The sequence below is a fragment of the Castanea sativa genome, chromosome 8 (assembly GCF_040712315.1).
Source record: "Castanea sativa cultivar Marrone di Chiusa Pesio chromosome 8, ASM4071231v1".
In the NCBI taxonomy this organism is placed as follows: domain Eukaryota; kingdom Viridiplantae; phylum Streptophyta; class Magnoliopsida; order Fagales; family Fagaceae; genus Castanea; species Castanea sativa.
The window spans coordinates 1,128,198-1,152,779 of NC_134020.1; the positions used below are offsets into that span (position 1 = coordinate 1,128,198).

The window sequence follows — 24,582 nt, forward strand, 5'->3', positions numbered from 1 at the left end:
GGTTGACAGAATATTGTCAATGTGAAAACTTGTAACCGTACATTGATTTGTACAGCATTACCATGAAGATTCACATGATCTGATCAAATTGATTGAAATAAAACAGGAAATACATACGTCACAACAGCAAAAATAGACGCATTAAATGAGCTCTCAAATCTCACTTTTCCTACTTGTTCCTGACAGGAAACACATGATCCATGCAGTACTAGTTATAAGACCCAACTAAAACATGTCACAATAATACAACTTTCTCCTTTTTATATATTCTTTTTCTGCAGCAAACAGATAAATTAGCATTTCAATTGCAAATGATAATACTTTACAGATATATACATATAAATATAGTTCACACTACAACACTATGCTAGAATCAACATGATACATGTGACACTCGACCCCATTGTTAAACTACCAGTTACATGGACTAAATAAAAGACATAAAATCCTAACCCAAAAAATTTTTAACAAAAAAAAAAAGACAATTAGGGAAAAATCTATTGAAGAAAAAATAATCCCATCCCAGCCGAGCATCAGTGAAACTAGTACTATATGGGCCTTTTCAACTGTATCTGCTTTCCTATGTGAGACGATATCAGAAATCTGACTTCATGAGCTTTACTCGAGGTTTTATATTTATGCTGTCAAAGGGCTTTGCCTGTTCTACATGTATGTAATCCCTTGTCTTAAGAACCTGCAAAAGGGTAAAATTTAAAGCATGAAATAGAAGGCTTAATTCTTTTAAATAATAATAATAATAATAATAAATGATTCCCGGAAAACAAAACTAATTTAATGACCCTCAAGAAGTTCAATTATGTTTCACTTTTAGAAACATCGAATTTCACATATAGAATGCAGACTCGGCCACACTGAGAAATCAACTTTTCCCCTTCCTGAAAGTCTAAAAGTCAAGGTCCAAATCCAGTCCTATTTTCATCTGTATGGGTTGGTTAAACAGAATGTGTGGACAACAATACAAACTAGATCCTCCTTCAAAACTAGACTCTAAACTTTGTATCTTCTAACTGAATTAATGTAAGGATGATTTGTTTCAACACAACACCTTTTCTTTTAGCAGACTTCCACTCTGATTGAGAGCTATGCTTTGGAACCACATTTTTACTCCTCACACTAATTTTTCAAAAGTCAAGGTTTCTACCAAAATGAAACCCTTAATTTTACAACTGTTTATTGAATAACACACACACACGCGTGTACTACACACAAACAAAGCTATACATGTTGTAAGAACTTCTGTAAACCCATATGAACACTAAACAAACACCAACAGCTTTAAAAAGGAAATGAAACTTTTTTTTATTATTTAAAATAAATAAAGAAGGAATGGAATTCTCTCAACCAAATCTGAATATGTTAAAAAAAAATATATTATCATCATACATGCACATTTATATACAGGTGTAAAAACATGTACAGCCGCATGCATGCATATTTTTTGACTTCTAGCACCTAATTTCTAAAATAAGAATGTTAAGTTGGACAAGTGGAAACACAGAAGGATAGGATTCAAAATAAGTAAATTCGCTTAAAGATAGAGGTAGCCCCTATTGATGAAAAGATGAGAGAAGGTTGCTTAAGATGGTTCAATCATGTTCTGAGGAGAGCGGCTAATGCATTGGTAAGTAGTAAGTTGGTCTTGAGGGAACAAAAAAAGGCAAGAATACCAAAAATCACATTAGAAAAAAATGACATTGAGTAACAAAGAGTAAGACTTTAAATAAAGTAGAATGGAGGAAACGAATACATATGAACAATCCTAAGTAATCTATCGAGAATTCAAATCCGACCCCAAAATTTTGGGGCTAGCACCTAATTTCTATATCTATAAAAGCAGTGCACCAACCACCCAGATGGTCAAATGGCACCTCCTTAGGTACTAAGTACCTAGGGCTAGGGGTTGGAGGGGAGGGGTTTGGGTAGTAAGTTGGAGATTCTAAACACACTCAAAAATAAATAAATAAATAAATAAAAGCAGCTGTATGGTTAATCCAGCCCAGCAATAAAAATAAAAATTCAACTGTATATGATGGTTAATGGCCCAGTAATAATATGTATAAATTCATAGATCACCTATAACAAAACTTTATCAATTATGAAATATGCACTTCAGAATTCAATTTAAATTTTTACCTAATCTAGCAAGATAAAAGTATGATTTCAACCAAGAAATATTACAAACGTACCAATGTCTCAAAAAACATCCTCGATGCTTCTTTACGAGTTTTACCAGCTAGTAGATTATCCATGGGGAGTGTCTTTCTTCCATGTACAGCTTCCTTATCAAATAAAGTCTGGAGATACTTGGCAACAGCCCTATTTTGAAAAAGGAAAGAACATCGTTGAGGGTTAAGGTTGTATAATGACTATAAGCAATTTTAATTATCACCTAATTATCAAAAAAGGACTAACAATTTTAAGGTAGAAAAGCACGTAGACATGTTAAAATCAGAAAACTAAATGTCAGACAAACTTGTCTGGCATTATAAAAAATGTTCCCTGTGATCCTCACAATTCTTGCAAAAATGAAACCACATAAAGTCATTCAGAATGTTCCACAGAAAACCTTGAACCAAACAATTAGCCCATTTTCCCTAATACTTCATTCAGGTTTTATGGTAAAACATAGCTAAAACCAGAACCCAGATTGTAAAACCGCTTAAGACCAGCAGTATTATAAACTGCACTAGCTATGAGGGAGGAGAGGCATTCCAGCAGTTCTAGCAGGAGAATAACATTAGCCACTACCTCTTATCTCATGCCCTTAGCCTTTGTTGCAATTTTCCCGACACGCACACCACCATTGACCAAACAAGGAAAAATATGTTCTTAAAACAAAAGAGAATATTGGTTAATCAACATGTTGGCCAGTCAGTAAGCCCAAACACCATATTTAGGTCAGGCTTCCTAACACAAAAGTTGTAGGTACCAACCAAAACTCAATCAAACAAACAGGCAACAAAAACTCTGGTCTCTAGTGCCTTGCTTAATAGGATAAATATTACTGCATGTAAAAAAATAAGGCTAAACAACTGAGGTGTACACCTGGTACGAGATGACCATCCAGTGTTCTCAAGAAGACGAGTGTCTTCAGTACTTGATGGCATATTGTCATCTTCTTCTTCAGCTATTTCTTCATCATCTACATTTAAGAATTCTGGGAGAAATGGGAAGAAAAAAAAAATGTATCAAACATATGAACTATAGGCCAAATAAAAACACAAGCAGTAAAAGAAGTTATTTAGATTACAACCACGATTCACTGCACTGGGCATAACTCTATCTTTTTTTTTTTATAAGTAAGAAAAATGTATATTCGGAAAGCTACCTCATGCAAAAGGAGCATAAGACAGACCAAAGATTACAAAAAGAGAAACGAAAAAACAAAGAAAAAGCTAATTACAATGAAGAGAACTAAGGAAAAAAGGGAGTTCCCAAGCCCTAGACCAGTAAAAAAGGGAGCCACTAAAAGAAGCAAGCAACTGGTCATTCGAGCTTCCCATGTCCTCAAAAGTCCACCAATTTTGCTCCCTCCAAACACACCACATTAAACACAATGGAACTAAATTCCAAATGTTAGATGAGTGCTTTCTAAACCAATTCCTCCAACCAAAAAGAGTATCTAGAACTGATCTTGGCAAGACCCATGAAATCCCAAAAGATCTAAAAACCAAGTTCCACAACCGATAAGCCCTTTCACAATGAAGTAGCAAATGATTCACTGTCTTCTCATTACACCGACACATAACACCAGTCAACAAAATCAAAGTCTCTAACCCACCGACACATAATACACCAGTCAACAAAATCAAAGCCTCTACCCCACAAATTGTTGTCTGTAAGAATCTTATCCCAAACCGCGGTCCAAACAAAGAAATAAACACGCCGAGGAGCCTTAACCTTCCAAATGCCTTTCCAAGGAAAGATAATGGGCAAGGGGCCTCTTAACTTTTTATAAAATGACTGGATGTCAAAATCTCCATTAGGCTTCAACTTCCACCTCATCCAATGTCCAACATCCATTAAAGGAACATTTGCCCCCAAGAGACGAATAAAGTTCACCCCTTCCTCCATCTCCCAATCATTAAATTCCCGAGTGAAACGAACATTCCAACTTCGTCTCTCCCCTTCCCCCAGCCTTGTCAAAAATGATTCAAAAGAGGCCTCCTTATCTTTGGCAATACCATACAGCCTCAAGTAAGCCAGCTAGAAAGGTTGATCCCCGCACCACCCATCCTGCCAAAATCTCACTCTATTTCCCATCCCAACAACAAACTGAGTGTTTTTTCTAAAAAATCCTCCCAAACCATACGAATATCTCTCCATAAACCACACCCATGAACTCCCCTACCCAACTTAGAAGTCCATCCCCCCCCCCCCCCCCCAATTCTTCCCCAAACTTTAAAGCTACCACCCATCTCCAAAGCCTAGTCTCCTCATTCCCAAACCACCAAAGCCATTCCCTAATAAAGCCTTATTAAAATTAGTTAGTTTCCCTATACCTAAACCACCATTAGCCATAAGTGCACATACTTTATCCCATCCTACCAAATGTGTCTTGCTATCACCTCACTAAAGTCCCTTTGCAGCTTTTCAATTCTATTAGCCACATGAGTAGGAATAGTGAACAGTGAAAGAAAATAAGTCGGAAGACTAGATAACGTGCTCTTGAGTAATGTCAATCTACCCCCCTTAGACAAATACAACTTCTTCCACCCGGCCAACTTTCACTCAAAATTTTCCAGAATAGGATTCCAAATTGAAGAGGATTTGTGAGAAGCCCTTAACAACACGCCAAGATAAGACATAGACAAAGTTCCAACCTTGCAGCCCAAAATTTCAACCAAGGCGTGCACATCGTTTACCTCCCGTATTGGAACTATTTCACTTTTCTGCACATTGACCTTCAAACCTGTCATAACTTGAAAACAAAGTAACAACAACCTAACATGAGGAATTTGCTCCACATTTGCATCACAAAACAGAATAGTATCATCTGCAAACAAGAGATGCGAAACGCATTCCCCATCATCCCTCCTACCATCTGCTTTAAAGCCATGAAGTAATCTAGCACCCTCCACTCTTTTCAATGTCCTACTAAAAACCTCCATCATAATCAAAAACAGCATAGGGGATAACAAATCCCCCTATCTCAAACCCCTTGAACTACCAAAGAAATCGGTTGGAGACCCATTGATCAAAACAAATTACAGAACCATATATATACAAGTGTGGACCACTTCTCCCCATAGCCCATTCTCTTCAACAAATCCAGAAGGGCCTCTCAATTCATATGATCATAAGCTTTCTCAATATTAGATTTATAGATGACCCCCGGAATCCTAGTCTTCACTCGACTATCAACACATTCATTCGCAATAAGAACCGAATCAAGGATCTGTCTCCCACCCACAAATCTATTCTGAGACTCAGAGATGAACTGATCTAACACCATTCTCAGACGATTTGCCAGAACCTTAGCCAAGATTTTATGCACACTCCCCACCAAGCTAATAGGCCGAAAATCTCTAATGTTGAAGGCATCATTCTTTTTTGATATTAAAGCAAAGAATGTAGCATTAAGAGATTTTTCAAACTTACAATGTTAAAAAGCTCTTAAAAAACTGCTAAGACATCTTTCTCCACTACTTTCCAACAATGATGATAAAAAGCCATAGTAAAACCATCCGGACTAGGAGCTTTGTCCCCTTCCAAGTCTCTTACAACCTGAAAAATTTCCTCTCTCAAACTTCCCTTTCAAGCCAAACCCTCTCCGTATCCCCAATACAATCAAACTCCAAACCCTCCACAAAAGGCCTCCACCCCTTTGGCTCCTAATACAAATCTTTATAAAATTGTACTACCTAAGCAGCTACCATAAATTCCTCCTCATAAACCACCCCATCCACCTCCAAGATGCTCAAATGATTATACCTTCTATGGGAGTTAGCCATCTTGTGGAAAAACTTAGTGTTATTATCACTTTCCTTGATACATAAGATCCTAGATTTTTGTCTCCAGGAAATATCTTCTAAAAGGAGCTCCACCTGGGACCTCAAATCTACCCTATGACATTCCTCCCCATCAATAAGTTCAAGTCCTCCTACAATTGTTTCTTCTAGCGATCTACATTACCAAACTCTCTACGATTCCACTACACAATGTCCTCCTTCAAAGCCTTTTTAAGTTTTTGGCAAGCACGAAACAAGGTGTACCTACAAAAGAACGCCGACTCCACCAGGACTGAACTCTATTCACAAACCCATCTGCCTTCAATAACATGTTCTCAGACCGGAATGGACTTTTCCCCTCGCCATTCCCCGTGCCTTCAAGAGAATTGGACTGTGATCTAAAATAGGACAAGGTGAAATCCTTTGAATAACATCCAGGTAGTGTTCCTCCCAGTCAGGAGTTACCAAAGCCCTATCAATTCTAGACATCAATGGTTGATTTGTACCACTTGACCAAGTATAGCTACCTCCTTCCAAAAGCAAGTCAATCAAATTAAGATCCTCGATAAATTCAGAGAATTTTTCCATAACTCATTATCATTAGCAATTTATAGGTATCACCTAACTCCACAACAACTAGCACAACCTAGCAACAACACGTACTAGAAATAGTTCCTTCATGATTACACTTCAGGAAATATAACAACTACAGGAATAGTAGACACCAATCTTATGGCTAAAATACAAAAATTGCTTTGCCATACATATAATCCGATTAGCCTCACCTCACAAGTTATTCACTTCACAAGGTAGAACAAACAAAATTTAGAACACAATTCAAAATTTCTAAATGGAGAGAATCAAAAACAAAGAAAAGAAAGAAAAATAAACCTGTGTCATTCCCAACTGTGACATCTTCAAAACCCTGCACAATGTAGTCAAAACATTTTTCTTTAAGGAATGCATGAAAAATATAAGACAAATTCGAATTCAATTGAACAAAGAATCAACAAAGTATTCCTAACATGTACGAAAAAAATGCATCATCTTGATTATTCCTGGAGATGACCTTGCTCTGACAAATATTGACCATGCTCAAGAATCACCCAGTTAAGGAATAGAAAAATGGTAAAATTTTCAGTTGATCACATTTTATGCAAAAAACAAAGTTAAATATGAAATGGTAATATAACATAATTGATAGTTCCATGTTTTTGTTTGTGTTCAAATGTACACACATATAATACACATGCATGTTAAACCAAAAGATGGACCAAAATGTGTGCTTGGTCGGGGTGAAAGAATAAATATATGTACAATTGTGGATTGAGTTTGGAGATATATATATATATATATATATATATATATATATATATATATATATTACTTATGTATTTTGTATTTATAACAATATTCTAAGAGGGAAAAGAAAATTTCGGGCAAAAAATAAAAGAGAGGAAAACAACAAAGGAAGAAAACATAAAACTTACACTACGATCTTCAACACCAGGACAGTCAAGGGCAGGGACTTCTCCATCCATGATACTATTTGGCTCAGCTTCTTGACAGTCTGCATTTTCTTTAACATTCAGGGAAGCATTATTCACATCCAAATCAAGATCTACTGAATGTGTAGAATCTATTTTCATGTCTCCCATACACATAAAGTTGGAGGTAGAGTCTTTGTCATCACAACCCAAGTCTACAGGCAACCCTCCATCCTCATTCAAAACCCCTGGCTTATCATTTCTTGTTTCCTCCAAAGGCTGGTTACCATTTTCAAAAGCTAGATTATGGCATTCACTTGCAAGTGAATCTTTTATATTCTCAGCAAGTTCAAGAGACCCTGGCTGTAGGTGTGCACCGATTTCAACCCCATGTTCTACAATTTCAATGGCATCTACGGCATTCCCATTGCTCATATTCACCACAAAAGCCTCACCCTCAACAGTCTGAGCATCCAATTTATTACCAGGTGACATGCATGATGCGTCAATCGGCAGAGAAGCAGATGCTTCATCAGTTTTATCCATTAGAGATGGCTGAACCACAAAGTCCACTGGCACGTTGCAAATATATCCAGAAACAGGTTCAGTTGCAGATAACGATTCAAGCCCATTAACAAGAAATCCATTGACTGCATCAGCAACTTCAACATTCCCCCTCTCAGTTCCCATTTCATAGAACTCTCCCAAGGGGTCATGTTGAGAAAATCTAAAATCCTGTATGTCAGAAATAGCCTTAGGCTGCTCTTGAGAATTCATTTCTTGCAATCCTAAGTTAAAACTTTCGACCTGCTGCCTCTCAGTCTGAATGGAATTGTCAGCAGGTTGTGCTTCTACATCACTTCTGACTACCACAGGCTCAGTGGTCCCATCCATTTCACTTTCTTTAGTGACATTTGGCCTAACAGAAGATTCCATATCCTTTGCTACTTCTGAATTATTGCCTTGATCATTTTCAGAAATTCTAATGCCGCTTAGATCAAAGGTCTCACTATGCAAGAATATTAAGTTGGCCGACATACCTGAAAGATAAATTAAAATCTCAGGTAGCTTGTAGGCTGATGTTTAAACAGTTGCATAAGCAGATGCTGCATTGTTTGGAACTAAAAAAGGAAAATATCACCAAACTCAAAAAAATAAATTAGTTACGACATAATGAAACCGATACAGCAGTAATGACTTTAGGTCAAATGCATTCATCTCAATGATATTCATACAACCAAAACCAAATATTTACATTTCAAAAGTATCACTGATGGCCATATTGTTGACGAAGAAGCAGCAAAACAGTGGTATTAACAGGCAAAGGCATGCAAAAGACCGATGTCATGAAATATTTTAAGTGGATATAAAACCATCAAGCTCTAATTATTTCCAGCTGGGAACGTATACATAAAGAAGATGCTAGGTTCATAGAAGCAAGTCTTCAAAAAGGCTAATGGGATGCATAAATGGCTGTTACCATGTTTTTTCTCAGGTTAAGTGTATTTTTTTTTTTTTTCCTTTTACTAATATAGAGGGGTGTCATAAGTGTTTCACCAACTTTACATATATTATGCAATCAAGCTCTTAAGTAGCCAACTAAAAAGACAGGGACAGACAAAGGGAACTTAAACTATATAAATTCAGATAGCATCAAAAGCAATAATTAAAGTTTATTCTTTTAAAAAAAAGAGTCAATTTATTGAATACATAGAACTAGAAACTCACCAGTACAAAGGGGTTCATTAAATATTTCATCTTCCAAGAATTGTCTAAGAATAGTTGAGATCTCAGGGCGAGTGCAAGGAGCTTTCTTTCTTACACGACGTATGTCTTCAGTATTTGTCAACTGTAGACGAATTGTGCTAAAGAAAAGCAGGAATGTTTGTTAGTTCTTTATTTAAGAGAGAAAATATTGCATATTTAAAAGCTTACTACAGGATAACAATCAGGCACTAAAATAAATAAATAAACCTACACAGTGCTGCCAGAAAAAATATTATCATTATATTACGCAGATTATAGGCAGGTTGGCCAAAGAGCATAGCCATTGGAATTAATTGTCACTTTCAAGATGGTCCAGGATATCCATAAGTTGTTGGTCAAGTTTTATTTTTCTTTGTTAGTTACAGACAGATCCAGCCTTTTTTGGGGGCAAGCTACACACACGCCCAATGGCCTTTGAACCCACAACATCACCTTCCATCCTCTCATGTGCCAATGAATCATTTTTTTTATAAGTTCTGGCCCAAGGGGAGGGAGAATGGACGATTCAAACTTCATAACCTCCTCTTTATATGGCATAGTCCCTAGCCAATTCCACTACCCCTTGGGATTGCAGATGTAATGAACCTTGAACCATTGACCTCACATTATACACCACGTTTATGGGAAAGGCAGTGCCATCTGAGCAAATGTTCATAGGCTAAAAGGAAAGAGATTTAATCATTTTTACCAAAAGCAAATAGAGCAGATAGCAATGTTACTAATAATGGACATACTATAGATTATTCTTGTTCAAGAAGTATGGCTTTTCTTTGCCAGTAATGTGAAGATGTTATAGGGTATAATGTTTATCAACAAGAGAAGAGGGGAATTATTCTCTTTCAAGACACACTCTCAACAGACAAACCAAGATAAAGTAGATCATGAGAGAGTGATAACACTTTAATGGTGTGGAAGTTGGGGAAAGGGCTGGCATTAGACAAAATGGGATGACAAAGGAAAAGTGATGTGCCTCAAATCAGATGATATCTCCTTTATTTCTACACTACTTTTCAACATGAGCTCCCAGCGCACTTCTATTAAAGATAACAATCGAACCACGTTCATGAACTAGAAAAGAATAAGATTTTTTTGGTCTCTTCATTTTTTCTAAATAATTTTCACTGAAACAGAATACAGCACTATAAAGTAACTTTAAGAAACTGTAATAAACAGATGAACTACAAATGATGGTTAGTAGCCATTAGTGTAAACAAAGTAATGGACAAAGAATATAAAACATACTCGCCATGCAAGACCATTGTATCATCCATAAGAACTTTCCTCTTCAAGGCACTAGATCGGGGCGCAGAACGCAAGCGTTTCATGGGTACTACTTCAGGGGCAGGTGGAGTGGGCTTCATTTTCAAAGCTGAAGATCTTCTTCCAACTAAAGCAACAGATATTCATTTCAGTCATAACCTTATACTGACCAAAGCAAATCTTATGTGCCAAATTGAGTTTTAACTACTATTTACATCAAGGAAAGAATTAAGGCAAAAGGCCCATTAACTCATCCAACAGTCATAGTATCATTATAACATGCATGCATCAATCGAAAGGACCACTTTGATACCTAAAATGGAAGACAACAAATCATCGTCATCAGGAACGGATTCCGCAGTTTTCTTGGATTGTGTCATGCCAAAAGATTCAACAGAATTTACACTCTGCACTGTCAGAGTGCTTTCTGTGAAACTACGCTTTTTCCCCGAGATCAGTTCAATCCCAGCAGCAGCTCCATCATCCCCAGCTAGGGCTTCTTTGTCTGGTGTAGAATTCACTAGCAAATCATTCTGTTTTGTAGTGAGTGCCTCCACTACAGAGAGCATCTTTTCCGGTGCGGGAAAGTCAGAAGTCTGGGGACTACTTAAATTATTCAACTGACTATTACTAAAGACTGCGTTTTTCATTTGTTCATCTAACTTCCTGGAATCTGACTGAATTTCGTCATATGGAGCAGATTCTGAATTTTTTTCTAAGACTGTATCCGTAACATCAGTAGCAAGGCACTCTTCACCTAAAACAAGATAAAAAGACATAATCAATAGATACCAGGGCATGCTCGAAATAGGGATTGTCGTGTGTCAACATAGACTTTATGCCTATTGTTTAAATTAGTTACATGCATATGAAACATGATTAGTATTCAATGAGCACAGCCCAACGAATTGTGGTAAGTTACTGCAAATAACCTGGGCAGAGGGCTTGTTGGGTGGTGGAACTAAGTAATAAAAACTTCAGAAACTAAGTTGCAAGAACCACTAAATAAATACCTCCAAGAGATGACAAGTCAGGTTGGCTTTGATGGGCATTGCATGCCCGAAGCACATGCGATTGATTTGATTGCATAACATCATTAGCAAGTGGATCTGAAGTCTCTGTCTCCTTCAGTTCCTGACAAGCCTGAGCTTCAACATTCACAACCTCAGGTCTCCCAGGTGATTCCAATGGACAGACAGCATTTGAAGCCGATGCTTTGCTTGTTGAGCATGATCTTCCAACATCATTACCAATTTCAACGTCATTGAGAATTTCCGGCCTTGGTGATGCTTGGTCATCCTCCAGATAAGCCTCCGATTCTAGTGCAAAGATGCCACTTGAAAAAGTTTTACGACTAGGATCCTCAAAATCAGAGGTGATATGAGAGCAACTAGGAGATGCAACAGTTTCATCCAATCTAACTCCCACAGGTTCTACACATTCCACGTCAGTTTGATGTACAAAAGATGTACTAGGTTCATTGTCTATTACAACTCCATTATGAATATCTTCTGCCTTGTCTGGACCATCCAACACACTGACTGTCCCATCTGAACATTCTAATTCTCGATGAATAGCTTCAGTTTGCTCAATGGGATCCAAAGAGGGTAAAGAAGTTGAAAGGCAATTATCTGCTAACATGTACTCCATACTAGCTTCAGTATGTGGCAGATGTTCCTGCGGCTTCGCCTGTTTGATGTCTTGGTCACCCAGAAGACAGCCATTCTCAACAGTATCAGCACTCAAATCATTGCGCAAAGACCAGTTCACTGTATTTTTATCCCCAGGAAAATCTGACTTTCCGGAAGCAGTTAGAGTGTTCTCTGCTGCAACTAATCCTGTTAAAGTATGATCTAATTCCATATGGTCATCACAGGCTAAAGTCTCCTGAACACTAGATAAGTTTGGCTCTTCCAATAATCCAGGAGTAGATGGAGCCTGAGCATACTCAACAATTTCAGGATCTGTGGCTAGAACATCAACCTATTCACACAAAGGGTAATTACACTGATTACATCAGGTAGCAATAATCACTCCTTCTCCCGCTGAGGTATTATAGGAAGGGTGGGCAATGAATAAAGGGGAGGGAGGGAGACAGGATACAGCAGTGGGACAAAAGTACAGACAAAAAAACACAGGAAAAAACCTGATACACTGAAGATATTTGGGTATTGGTATAAACCTGATTTCCACCACCATTCATGTGCATGACTTCTGAAGTTTCTGTTATCACCTCGTCACTTTCATATTTTGTCTGAGTTGTCTCTGATTGGACAGGAACCTGAGGATCAGCACTGCAATCAACAAATGAATAAGATACGTCAGGAAATGATCATTACATGGATCACGCAGCAGAGAACCCATTCACAAGTACAATGCCCAAATAAGTTACACCCTCTTTATACTGATGATATAAAAATGACACAGCGTAACCATTCAAAATAAAAAGGAAAACAAATAATCTGAAAATTAAAAAGTTACAGGCAAACCACCAACATCTTCATCCAAAAACTTTCAAAAAAGAACAGGCACATGTCATACATGGCACTAGGGAGTTCAAATCACAAAGTAATGCTGAGGGTCAATTATCTAGCCGAGTCAAACTTCCAGGGCCAAAAAACAAAAGGAAGAACGGCTAACGGTCAAAGAAATTCACCCAAAAAAGGTATAGCCTAATGGTGATGCAGGGAGCATTAAAACCAAATTCATTTAAGATTTTGTTTCTAAATTTGAAATTATTTTTAAATTTGAATTTAGTTTTTAATGTTTAGGGTTTTAAGGGATTTGACTAGGCATTTTCCATATTGGTGCACTCCCTAAACCCTATTAAAATAGTGCTATTGTAATCGTGAAAGGGGAGATGAATTTGAATAAGAATTATTATTATTTATGAGTTGAGAAAATGTCTCCTCCTTTGTTTCTCTTAGGTGGTGATGCCAAACACCCCTAGTGGTGATACCTAGGGTTTGCAGGCAGATGGTGGTGACGCCTAGGATTCGTTCTGTTGTTCCTTTTATTCCTCTCTTATTTCTATTTTCCTACTGTGTCTGATCCTTTCAAGCCCACTCCATATCTGTCTAAGCACGAAAAGCTACTCCGACCACCACCAAATCTGCTCACCCAATCCAAAAAAGAAAAAAAAAATCCTTGCCAGAGGACATGTCCTGTTCTGCAATCCCAAAACCCACACCCAAGTCAATCTCAAGCTTTCAAAGCCCCAAAATCCACCGCAATCCCAACTTCACCACCACAAAATCCATCCAAAACACCATATCAGAAAATCCTAAATACTCTCACCACCACCATCGACAACCCCTTCTCCCTCCACGCCCCAAAGAAATCACCACTTCGGGGACCACCTCAAAGCACCGCTGCAAACTAACACAAATTTCGCTGAAACGCAACCAACAAAAAATCCCACCACCACCAAATCAAGTCAATCAAAACCTCAGAACCAACAGTTGCCGAGAACCACCAACACCCAAACACTCAACCCCAAACCTCCGCTGCTGACCCACGAAGCTGCCAAGCCCACAACACACTCCATGCTGCCGTAACACCACCATACCACTTAATCCGAGGCTGACACTGTCACTTCAACCTCATGCCGCCACTGCAATCCGACACTACCTCAACGCCGATCGAGGACATTTCACTGCTGTACTCCTCACTGCCGTTAGTTTTGCTCCTCACTTCCTCTTTGTTTCTGTCAGGTTGTTTTACAGTAAGGTGCTGTCTTTTGAAGCCCAATAAGTTTATCACATGTTTTTTATTTTTTTCACAAAAAAAAAAAATGAAAAAAAAAATTGGAAGAGGGAAAAGTTCAGAAGCAGTGTTGTGCAACCAGCCCATTCCAGTATTTGGCTTTTGCTCTGCCCGCAGCCCATAGACCAAGCCTTTTTTTTGATTAACAGTCCACACAGAGCAGAAAGTGCTCTTCAACTTTTAGCAGCAAATTAATTTTCAATCTTCGTGTTTTGTGGCTCTAAGTTTGAGCTGAAAATGACTTCCTTTGATAGAGAACTTAAGAAGCAGCTTAAAGAGGCTGGGAACAAACTCCTTAACCCTCCTTCCTCCATTGATGACCTCCTCACTCTTCTTGATAAAGTTGGAAATTTGTTAGCAAATGTGGAGCAAGCACCATCCAAATCAATGCGAGGTGCACTTTTACCCTCAATGAAGGCACTGATCACTGATAAACTTTTGAGACATGCTGAAATGGATGTGAAGGTTTCAGTTGCATCTTGCATTACTGAGATTATAGGGATAAAGCACCAGATGCCCCATATAAGGATGAGCAAATGAAGGAAATATTTCGGCTGATTGTATCAGCATTTGAAAATTCATCTCATGTGTCTACTCGCTGTTATAAAAAGGTGGCTTTAATTCTTGATACCGTAACAAAGGTCAGGTTATGCTTGGTGATGCTAGATCTTCAGTGTGATGCATTAGTTGTTGAGATGTTTCAAAATTTCTTAAAGATAATTAGGTCCAACCATCCACCTGCTGTATTTTCAGCCATGGAAACCATTATGAGTCTGGTCATATAGATGAAAGTGAAGACATTTCCTAGGATCTTCTCAGTTCATTTTTTTCTGGTGTAAGAAAAGAAAATCAGAATGTTTCACCTACTTTGTGGAAAGTGAGAGAGCAAATAATCACTAGGATTAATGCCCAGCTAGGCTAGACAAAATAATGACACCCACTCAAAAACTACCCATTAAGCTTGTGGGTGCACATGATGTGCTAGTGGACGTTGATGAATCTACTTTTGATCAGCCTTCTATGGTGCATGAAGAAAAACAATTTGCTAAAGTGGAGAAGGTGGAAACCATGGTGCTTCCTATGGTTCAAGACAAGATTGTGGTGATTCCAAACATTGATTTCGTCATCCCAGAAGAATTTAATGATGTGATGGAATGTAAAACTACACCATTCTTTGTGCTCCCAAAGGTGGTTCCTAAATTGAGGCAAAAACTGTGTGGTAGAGTTTTGATAATTCTCCAGTTTAAAACTTGAGGTTGAGTTTCCTCCAACCAGAGGAGTATGATGCAGGGAGCATTAAAACCAAATTCATTTAAGATTTTGTTTCTAAATCTGAATTTAGTTTTTAATGTTTAGGGTTTTAAGGGATTTGACTAGGCATTTTCCATATTAGTGCACTCCCTAAACCCTATTAAAATAGTGCTATTGTAATTGTGAAAGGGGAGATGAATTTGAATAAGAATTATTATTATAAGTTGAGAAAATGTGTCCTCCTTTGTTTCCCTTTGTTTGGTGGTGATGCCTATGGTTTGTAGGCAGATTCTAGGTGGTGAGGCCCTAGGATTTGTTCAGTTGTTCCTTTTGTTCTTCTCTTAACTCTATTTTCCTATTGTGTTCTCCATCAAATGGTCTATGTACCATGCAGCAAGCAGTCCACAGAAAAAAATTATTGATGCCTTCTTTCTTGTACATTTTTTTTTTAACTTCATTATAACTATCAACTACTCGTTTAAAGAAATGAAATAAAAATAAACACACACAAAAGTTGGTAGTGCAACCATGAGTTCATTTATGATAATGGACAAAACACTGTTAGCCACAAACATGCACAGATTCATCACCAAAACAAATTCCTACACATGTCAAACAGAAACAAATCACAAGCAGTGAGATTACTGTCAATCACCTAATATTGAAATCTTCAAATGCTTAAAACATATATTATTCTAGATGAAATTATTATACTTTTTCTGCACAATTTGCAACCATGTTGAACTATTTGAAGTTGAGAAAGTGTCTTCTTTTTCTTGTTTTTATTTTTTTCCTTTTCTTTTTGCACACTAAATTGGGGGGGGGGGGTGTGGGGGGGAAGTAAAAGTAGAGCAGAATGCAGAAAGTATAAAAGGACCCAAAAAATCATAATCTAAATTTTTAAAAAGAGGAAAAGTCAATCTGCCCAACACCATTGCGCTAACAAAAATCAAATAGTAATGCCTTAAAAAAATAGCTTACTCTGAAATTCCATCATGCCCCGGACCTACAACCTTGTTCAAGAGCAGCTCCTGTTGGTCAAATGTTCAAGGACAAAGAAAATTATATGTGAGATAATAAAAGAACTAGGTTAATGAACCATGCATGAGCTGCAAATAGCATCAAGAAAAGCTCTATACAGCACCCAGAAGAAAAATAAAAATAGAGCTCCAAGAGAGATCCAGGAAACCTCCATCACATAAATTTGAATGTGGTTACACCAAAATTACCTCATCAAGGTCTAAACCAATCTGAGATGTGTCACCATCACCAAACCGCTCTAAAAAATGTCCACAAAATGTCAAAATCAGTTCAATTGTCCATACAAAATTAAAAGCTGTACCATCAAGCCATGATGTACAAAAATCAGAGAAACACTAACCGTCTAATCCAAACTGTGATGTTGAGTAAACCACTCCCTCCATTGTATCTTGGAGGGTAATCTGCTCCTTTGTACTGACATGATGATCAACATAATTACTGCACAAGAGTTAAATGTTAATACACATGAATAAAATCTTTTTCCAGAGCATCAATAGAAGAATTTATTATCTATATTCAAGAGCAGGATATACAATCAAATCCAATCCCCTATTCCATTGTAGGCACCCTCAAGTTCTTTTTTCAATAAATATATCCAATAAATAACCAGGCTGCCAAAAGAGAAGATCATATCCACAAACAATTGGAACTTTCAAAAAGTAACACTAATAATGAATTCAGCTGTGCCTCAAGAACCATTGCAACATACCCATCCAGCTTAAGTTGTTCATTATAAATATAAATCATGATGTGCAACAAACTAAAAATTCAATTTTTTTTATAGTGAAAATTTACACAAGCACCCAATGAGTTATGAGACAAAGACCTTACCCTCCATCCATTTTTATGGGAGGAGGAAGTGCCATTTGAGATAAAGCTCATTGGCCAAGGACCACAGATTATTTATAAACAAAGGCTGAAAATTCTGGAACTAACCCCTGAAATATTTCATTATCTGGAAGCTCAAAATCATCAAGATCAAATGTCTCTGGCAAGGTGATGGAGTGATATGGTGCAGTAGATTCTTCAGGCGGTAAATCAACAGCAGTGGAGCGAAAAGCTTGCTTTATCTTGAGCAAAGCCTCACTGCAATCATCAAAAAGGTAATTCACCTTTCTAGAGTATATCCTCACTACACCAAGCAGAAGATGGCTGGACAACCGAAGTGCAATTGGTACTTCAGGAAAAAGAATTGAATCTGCGCAGGAAAAAAAAACCATGAAAATTAGGCAATGCAATTAGTTTCTATTATCTATAATCTTAACATATACAAAACCAAAGCCTTTGACTGCTTCTAATGTTGCTACATAACCTTAGAAGCCTCACAATTTTATACATTATTATTTTTAAATATATTTTCTAATTGAGTTTAGATTCTATTCTATATTTAAACCTTCATTAGAATCTTGCCAAATCATACTTCCATTAAATGGTAGAAAAGATAGTTATATACACAATCTCAATCATAATAAAAGTTTATTAATAACTACCATAATTATCATATTTCATATTTTGGTTAAAAAAAATGAATGAGAAAAAACAAATCATATTCTTTAAAATTTCCCATGCTGGGCATGGGTTACCGACTAGTCGTAACATAGTATCTAGTTTCTTCAAAACAGGAGTTCACCATCAAAAACAGGGCTTTTAAAAGAACTTTAGCAAATGCAAACATTACAAGCAGTTGAGAGAGACCATCCTCCCTCAACCTTACTTCCAAACCAAAGAGAAAAATCTCAAGGAGAACGCCACCAATCACTCAAAAAATATCAAAACAGGTCCATGCCAAAGAACCTCCAAGGGGATAAATGAACACAAATTTTGGTGGGAGAGTGGAAGATCCTAATAAAAATTTCACACATCGCAGGACTAAAGAATGTTGAAAGCACCATATAAAATGGAGATCAAGAAAAGAGTGGAAGACTAAGCATGTTGCAGTATTCAATTGACAATTCCAATCCCATAGCATTCAAGTACATTATCATGTTGTCCGTCTCACACCACTTAACTAAACTTTCAATGTCTTAACAAATTTCCAATACCTGACTGACAACTAGACATGTAACATGGGACTAAGCATGTGATATAGGTTAATGAGCATCATCACATTGCATAATTATCATTTTCAAAAATAATGAAACCAATTTAGGGTGAATTTGGTAGAGCTTACTGCAACTAGGGTTTTTTTTTTTATTATAAAAAGGGGTGACTTTAATAATTACGTAATTAAAATGGCTTCTTGAAAAAACTGAGTTTGGTCAAAGCAAATTTGGTAATGCCATGTGGCTCAAGGGAACAACACTGCAGCACGAGGGCCCTAACGAGAACAGCAGGAATTTAAGTGAGTAAGATTATGATACCCAAATTGTGCGGATTTAATTGGATCTAATTGTTTCAGTGTGTGTTTTATAGGTGTATGTTGAGTCCCACATCAAGTGTTTACTAAGTGAATTTTGAATTTATGAGTGAATATTGGGTTTACAAGTGATTACATCAGGTTTGTAACTTCACTAGTCCTTTTGAGGTGTAACCACAGATGTGGTTAGCGCTTTCCTCAGAGCAGTTTGGTTAGCACTTACTAAAATTGTTTTTTGAGAAGCAAATTACCAAAAAGGAAAAAGTATCATTTAATGGGTTCTTTTAAACTTGTTATCATTTTTCCTTAATAGTAATAATAATAATCGTTGTCGTTGTCGTTGTCGTTGTTGTTCTTATTATTAGTATTAATTGTCAATAGTAATAACTCCGAATTTTCCTCATCAATGAATACATAATAATTATCCAATTAATAATTACTATTAATGACTTTCAACTCTTTTTCCTTATCAAGGCACACACAATAACCCTTTTTAACCCTTTTTTTTTTCATTTTTCTCATCCACCCATTTCTCACCCATTTTATTTTATTTTGTTTCCTTTTCTTTTTTCTCCTCCGCACAGGAACCCTCTAGAAACTGGCATGTCTAACCTGACTTCTCTCTTTCCCATTTCAAATGGCCTATGCATTTTTCTTTCAAATTTTTTTTTTTTTTTAGATTGGCATCTCAGCACAGCAGAACAAGGACAATGGACAGGAGCAACTCGTTCGTGGGTTTGTGGCTTTTGAAACTTAAAAATATTTAAAGCCAAAGAACAAATAAGGGGAATTGGCCAATCTGTAACACCTCAATCTCAGTGAGTTGAGTTTAGATCAATTTTGGGTTTGGGTCAATTTTGGGGACTCTTTGTTTCTTCCAATTTATGAGCTTGGGTCAATTTTTGGTTTCTCTCTGAATTTTCCGATTGAGGATTTCCAATTTTAGGGACTTTTTTTTTTTTTCAATTTATGGGTTTTGGAAGTGAGAACTGAGAACGAAGATTCTCTCTATGTATTTCTCATTAGAGATGAGGGTAAAATGGAGAGTTCAACAAAAAGGGAGGTTTGGAAAACAGGAGAGTTGTGGTGGGAACTAAGTGCAGTTTCAAAATGCAGCTACACGCAAACACACTTATTTCCCCAATAATCGTGTTTGGGAAAACTTACTGGTATGCACAAAATCCCGTTTAAACTAAGCCATCATTATTTCTGGCCAAATAAGTGCTAACCAAACAGGCAATTAAAAATCAGAAAGTCAAAGTTGGAAATATTTCCATGTTTAACAAATAACCTCATAGGTTGAGAGTTGCTAAAATTGCAGCCACAAAGCTGTAAGGAGAATTGGTGATGCAGCTTAGTGTAGGAGTAGAACAATGACATGGGTCATGATGATGGTAGCAAAGCGAAACACTAATGCCACTAGTCCTAGGACGAAATGGCATCTTCTCACCCATAAATGTGGGGCGCAAGGTAACACCACGGGTCCAGATCCAAGCGGGTGTGTAAGCTTTCTTTACCAACTAAAAAGAGCTAGATCTTATACACATGGCAATTCAATGCTGCTTCTCTAGAGGGAGAACAGTTGTATTGGGTGGAGGTGAAGTGTTCATGGTGGTATGGGATTACAACAGGACAATTGTGACCAGTTTCTTCATTTCTTCACATTAAACTCATAGTAAGTAAGCTTACTAGGCATTTCCGGAATTTCTTTCAATTGCAAAGAAGAAAGATGCTTCTGTTCTTTCCAGCATGGACATTTTGAATGAAGAGGAACATGATCTTCGAATATTCAAGCTTTCTATGATTGGGAATGGAATCTGTGGAATTATTATTAGGTTCTGTGTATGCCAATATCCCAAGAGGTTCTAGATTGCTTGAGCTAGAGGTTGAATGATGATGGTCAATTTGAGGTCCATTCCTATTATGAGCTTTTCAAAAGTGACATGGGAATCTGTTTCTTTGCAAGAGTGCTTGATGTAATAAAGCTCCTATGAATGTGGCCTTTTTCGTATGGACAACTATATAGGGTAAAACTTTCATTTGTGGCAGTCTTATGAAAAGAGGCATTTCATTGGTGAACTGGTGTAGCATGCATAGATGCAATGGAAAAAATCTGGATCATTTGTTGTTACATTATGATTTGTTGTTACATTGTGATGCAGCTCGGGAGTTGTAGTCTTTACTTTTTTCTATGATTGGGGTTCATTGGGTCATGCTTCAGACTGTTGCAGAGCTATTATTCGAATAGCCATATTGGTTTGGAAAACATGGCAGCTATCTAGTGTAGAATATGTGCCACGAGCCTTGTAGCTCAACTGGCACCTAAGGCCATTTCCAATGGAGACATCAAGGTTCAAATCCCACCCCCCCCCCCAAATTATCGAATTATAAAAAATGAGCAAATATGTTTAATGTGAACGCTTTGGAGGGAGACAAATAATCAGATTTTAATGGGATGGAGAGTTTAGTTATCAAGAGAATATTGGTTTGTGAGATCTCTATTTGAGTGGTCTCATTGCGTGGGAATTAGAGGCAGAAATTCCATTGTAGATTTTACAGATTCACTTTCATTTAGGGTATACTTTTTCTCTGAACTGTTCTCTAGAATAGTTTTGTATACACATCCTGTATACAGAAAATTTCTTCTCCTTTTCAATAAATGTATTACTTATCCAAAAATAAATAAAGATTCAAAGCATAGGTTTTTATTTAACCTTTTTCAATAAAATTTTTATTCATCAAAAAAGAAAAGAAAAACTAATGATTCTAAACACATGTTTTTATTTAATCTATTACAATTGCCATTAATAATTTAATGTACGATTACAATTTTCAAATTACAACATAAGATATAAATACAACACAATTACCATCTGAAAATTATTTTCAAAAAATTAAAATAAATTTGCATAAATAAGATGAAAATCTCCAAGGAATAATACAATAAATATACGTTAGAGGCCTCTTTTTTGCTGGTCGGATTTAGATTAGTTGCAGGGCACTAGCCTAGCAATTATATAGGGCTACTGGACCTCTGATTAATTAAGGATTTGCTCACATCAATGAAAATAAATGTAACATTTACAATGCTTTATAACCTTTCCATCTAAAAGATTTAAAAACAACCTCAGTATACTAGATTATTAATATTAACCATTAACTACCTAACTTATGGATCAATTCTTTCATTTGATTTTGTCCACAAGAACAACTACATGTTATTCTACCCGCCCCTAGAAGGCATCCATAATGACATTCAAATATGGGCCACTAGGAGGCCACTGAGAAAACAAAAATCCAGTAAAATGACACTTAAAAACTACAAAATTCTGGTACCACATCACCAAGAGCATTGTAGCTCAACTAACACCTACTGGTGTTTCCAACGGAGACATCTAGGGTTCAAATCTCCCCTCCCCCATTCTAACTATCGAATTATAAAACAAAACAAAAAAAGATCTGGTACCACATAAACGACAATGAAACCCACTTCACTCAACCAAGCATACTTTACACTAATCGAAACATTTTTCACACAATTTTTTAAACTCTTCCCATAACAACTTAAAGGTCGGAGTTTCTTTGTTTTCCCCTTAAAACTTTTTAACTCTTCCTCTATCAAAGTTCTCCACTATTTGGCAAAGAAATTGAAAGCAAAAACAGCTACGTTATTTATAATGTTTTATTTTATATTCCTCTGCTTTCTGGGTAACCAAAAATAATAAAAATAAAAAGCGCATAAGGTGAAGAATTAAGACTGACCTACTGAGACGCCAATATCGGTATCGGCCACCTGATTCTTCCGCAGCTTCCGCTCCAAATGTGCGGCTATCCATATCGTCCCAAGCGGGCCTTTCTTGGCCAATATAAACTGAGAATAAAACATTTCCTAAATATTTATATATATATATATGTCTATCTATCTCCCCCTCACTACCTCCACTGAAACCCTAGATTTCATACAATCCCCAAATTCCACTTCAAAAACAAGCGACGACCCTTCAAGCAGTTTTTAGCTTCTCCAGCATGCTGTCACTACACAGAACGAAGAATCCTTCGAATTCAACAAATTCACATAACTTACCACACACAAACCCCTAAATCACACACAACTACAATTCCTGCCAAACCCCTAAATTTCTACTTGTATCCAAGCCAGAAAAGCTCAAGTTGAAGGAAACCCCTAAAAGCCCTTGCAATTCAATAATATAAACCAAAACCCTAATTTCCACTTGAATCCCAAAGCCCGAAATTCAAGTTAAACATGCAAACCCTAGAATAGAAACCAGAAGAAAGTCTTCAAACTGTCCTCCCAAAACCCTAAATTTCCACTTATATTCCACAAAATCCCCAATTCACGAAGTGAGCTAAAACTATATCTTCCAGAGAGAAAAACAGAGCTTCGAAGTTGCAGAAAGGGGCTTCATTATGACGAAATTTACCGAGAACTTCACTAGCTCTGAGAGAATCGAATCGAATCGAATCGAATCGAAGAGAACTCTTCCACTAATGACTAATGAGCAAACAACGAAAACGACACCGTTTGGGAATTCAGCTGAGTTCACTGAGTCACGGATCGGGCGAGTGGAATCGTTGTCTTTTGAAAACACAGAGACCGATTTGAGAGAGAACGAAAGATATACATACGAATTTGAGAGTTCAGCAGACTTATTAAGAGAGAGAGAGAGAGAGAGATTGTATTTGATTTTCGAAGTAGGGGAGTATTATTAGGGTGTGCTTAGGTGCATGAGAGAGTTTGTGGTGACACTTTTTTATTGGTTGATTTGAGAAACTTTTAAATTAAATAAACAAAAATGCGTGTAGGTCTGAAATGGGATTGGTGTGAAAGAGCTGCATGGGATGGGAATGGGCAACAAAGTTTCTTTCGTCTTCAAAACCTTCATCCTGATTTATAAAATTGTCTCTTTTTTTTTTTTTTAAGGAAATAATTCAAAATATCTTCCTGCTTCGTTACGAATGGCTTGAAAAATAAAAATCATCTCAATTAATGAGGCGTGCCCAATGCTCAAACAAGGGCCGCTTGTGCGATCTAAATGCATATATTAGAAAACTATTTTATATTAAAAAAAATTAATTAATTAATTTTATAGCTTTTTTTAATTTTTTATAAAATTTGTTCTAAAATAGATTATTAATATATATATATATATATATATATATATATATCCTAAGGGTATACATTAACCAAACTATATGTGTGTGTATATATATATATGTATATATGTATATGTATATCTATATATATGTATATGTATATATATATATATATATATATATATATATATATATATATATATATATATGTATAATATTTTTTTTATTAGTTTACTTAATCTTTAAAGTCATTTTTTCACACTCCGATCATAGATTATATATATACATATATATATATATATGTATAATATTTTTTTTATTAGTTTACTTAATCTTTAAAGTCATTTTTTCACACTCTTGTCATAGATTAACCCAACCCAAAAACTAAACAAAAACACATATTAACCCATTCTAAAACCAAACAACACAGATCACACATCTCTCTCCCCCTCCCCCCTCTCTCTCTCTCTCTCATGAGTCTCATCTCATCTCATCTCTCTTCTCTATCTGACTAACTTTAAGTGTAAAGAGTGAGTGTTATGAGTATTTCTCTTTATTATAAAGATAT

At 36.5% G+C, this 24,582-nt stretch overlaps 1 protein-coding gene across 1 annotated transcript; it reads right to left on the bottom strand.

Annotated features, from left to right (window-relative positions):
- Positions 1-233: 233 nt before the first annotated feature.
- LOC142607017 (sister chromatid cohesion 1 protein 4) lies at positions 234-22,913 on the bottom strand. The gene is made up of 15 exons (XM_075778420.1): positions 22,662-22,913; positions 17,480-17,741; positions 16,884-16,981; positions 16,732-16,781; positions 16,484-16,533; positions 12,669-12,780; positions 11,500-12,469; positions 10,800-11,243; positions 10,469-10,613; positions 9,188-9,324; positions 7,463-8,499; positions 6,864-6,897; positions 3,067-3,178; positions 2,208-2,337; positions 234-694 (listed from the first exon to the last, which is right to left on the bottom strand). Exons 1-15 carry the CDS (start codon positions 22,783-22,785, stop codon positions 596-598), a joined length of 3,804 nt encoding a protein of 1,267 aa, XP_075634535.1. The 5' UTR covers positions 22,786-22,913; the 3' UTR covers positions 234-595.
- Between the last annotated feature and the right edge of the window lie 1,669 nt (positions 22,914-24,582).

Bases quoted from the DNA above. Each gene is read 5' to 3' on its own strand.
- LOC142607017 (XM_075778420.1), bottom strand. From the start codon at position 22,785: ATGTTTTATTCTCAGTTTATATTGGCCAAGAAAGGCCCGCTTGGGACG. The intron at 16,782-16,883 runs GTTAGTGTTTCT...GACATTTTTTAG, and splicing joins ATCACAGTTTGGATTAGACG to AGCGGTTTGGTGATGGTGAC. The intron at 6,898-7,462 runs GTAAGTTTTATG...TACATTGTGCAG, and splicing joins CTGGTGTTGAAGATCGTAGT to GGTTTTGAAGATGTCACAGT.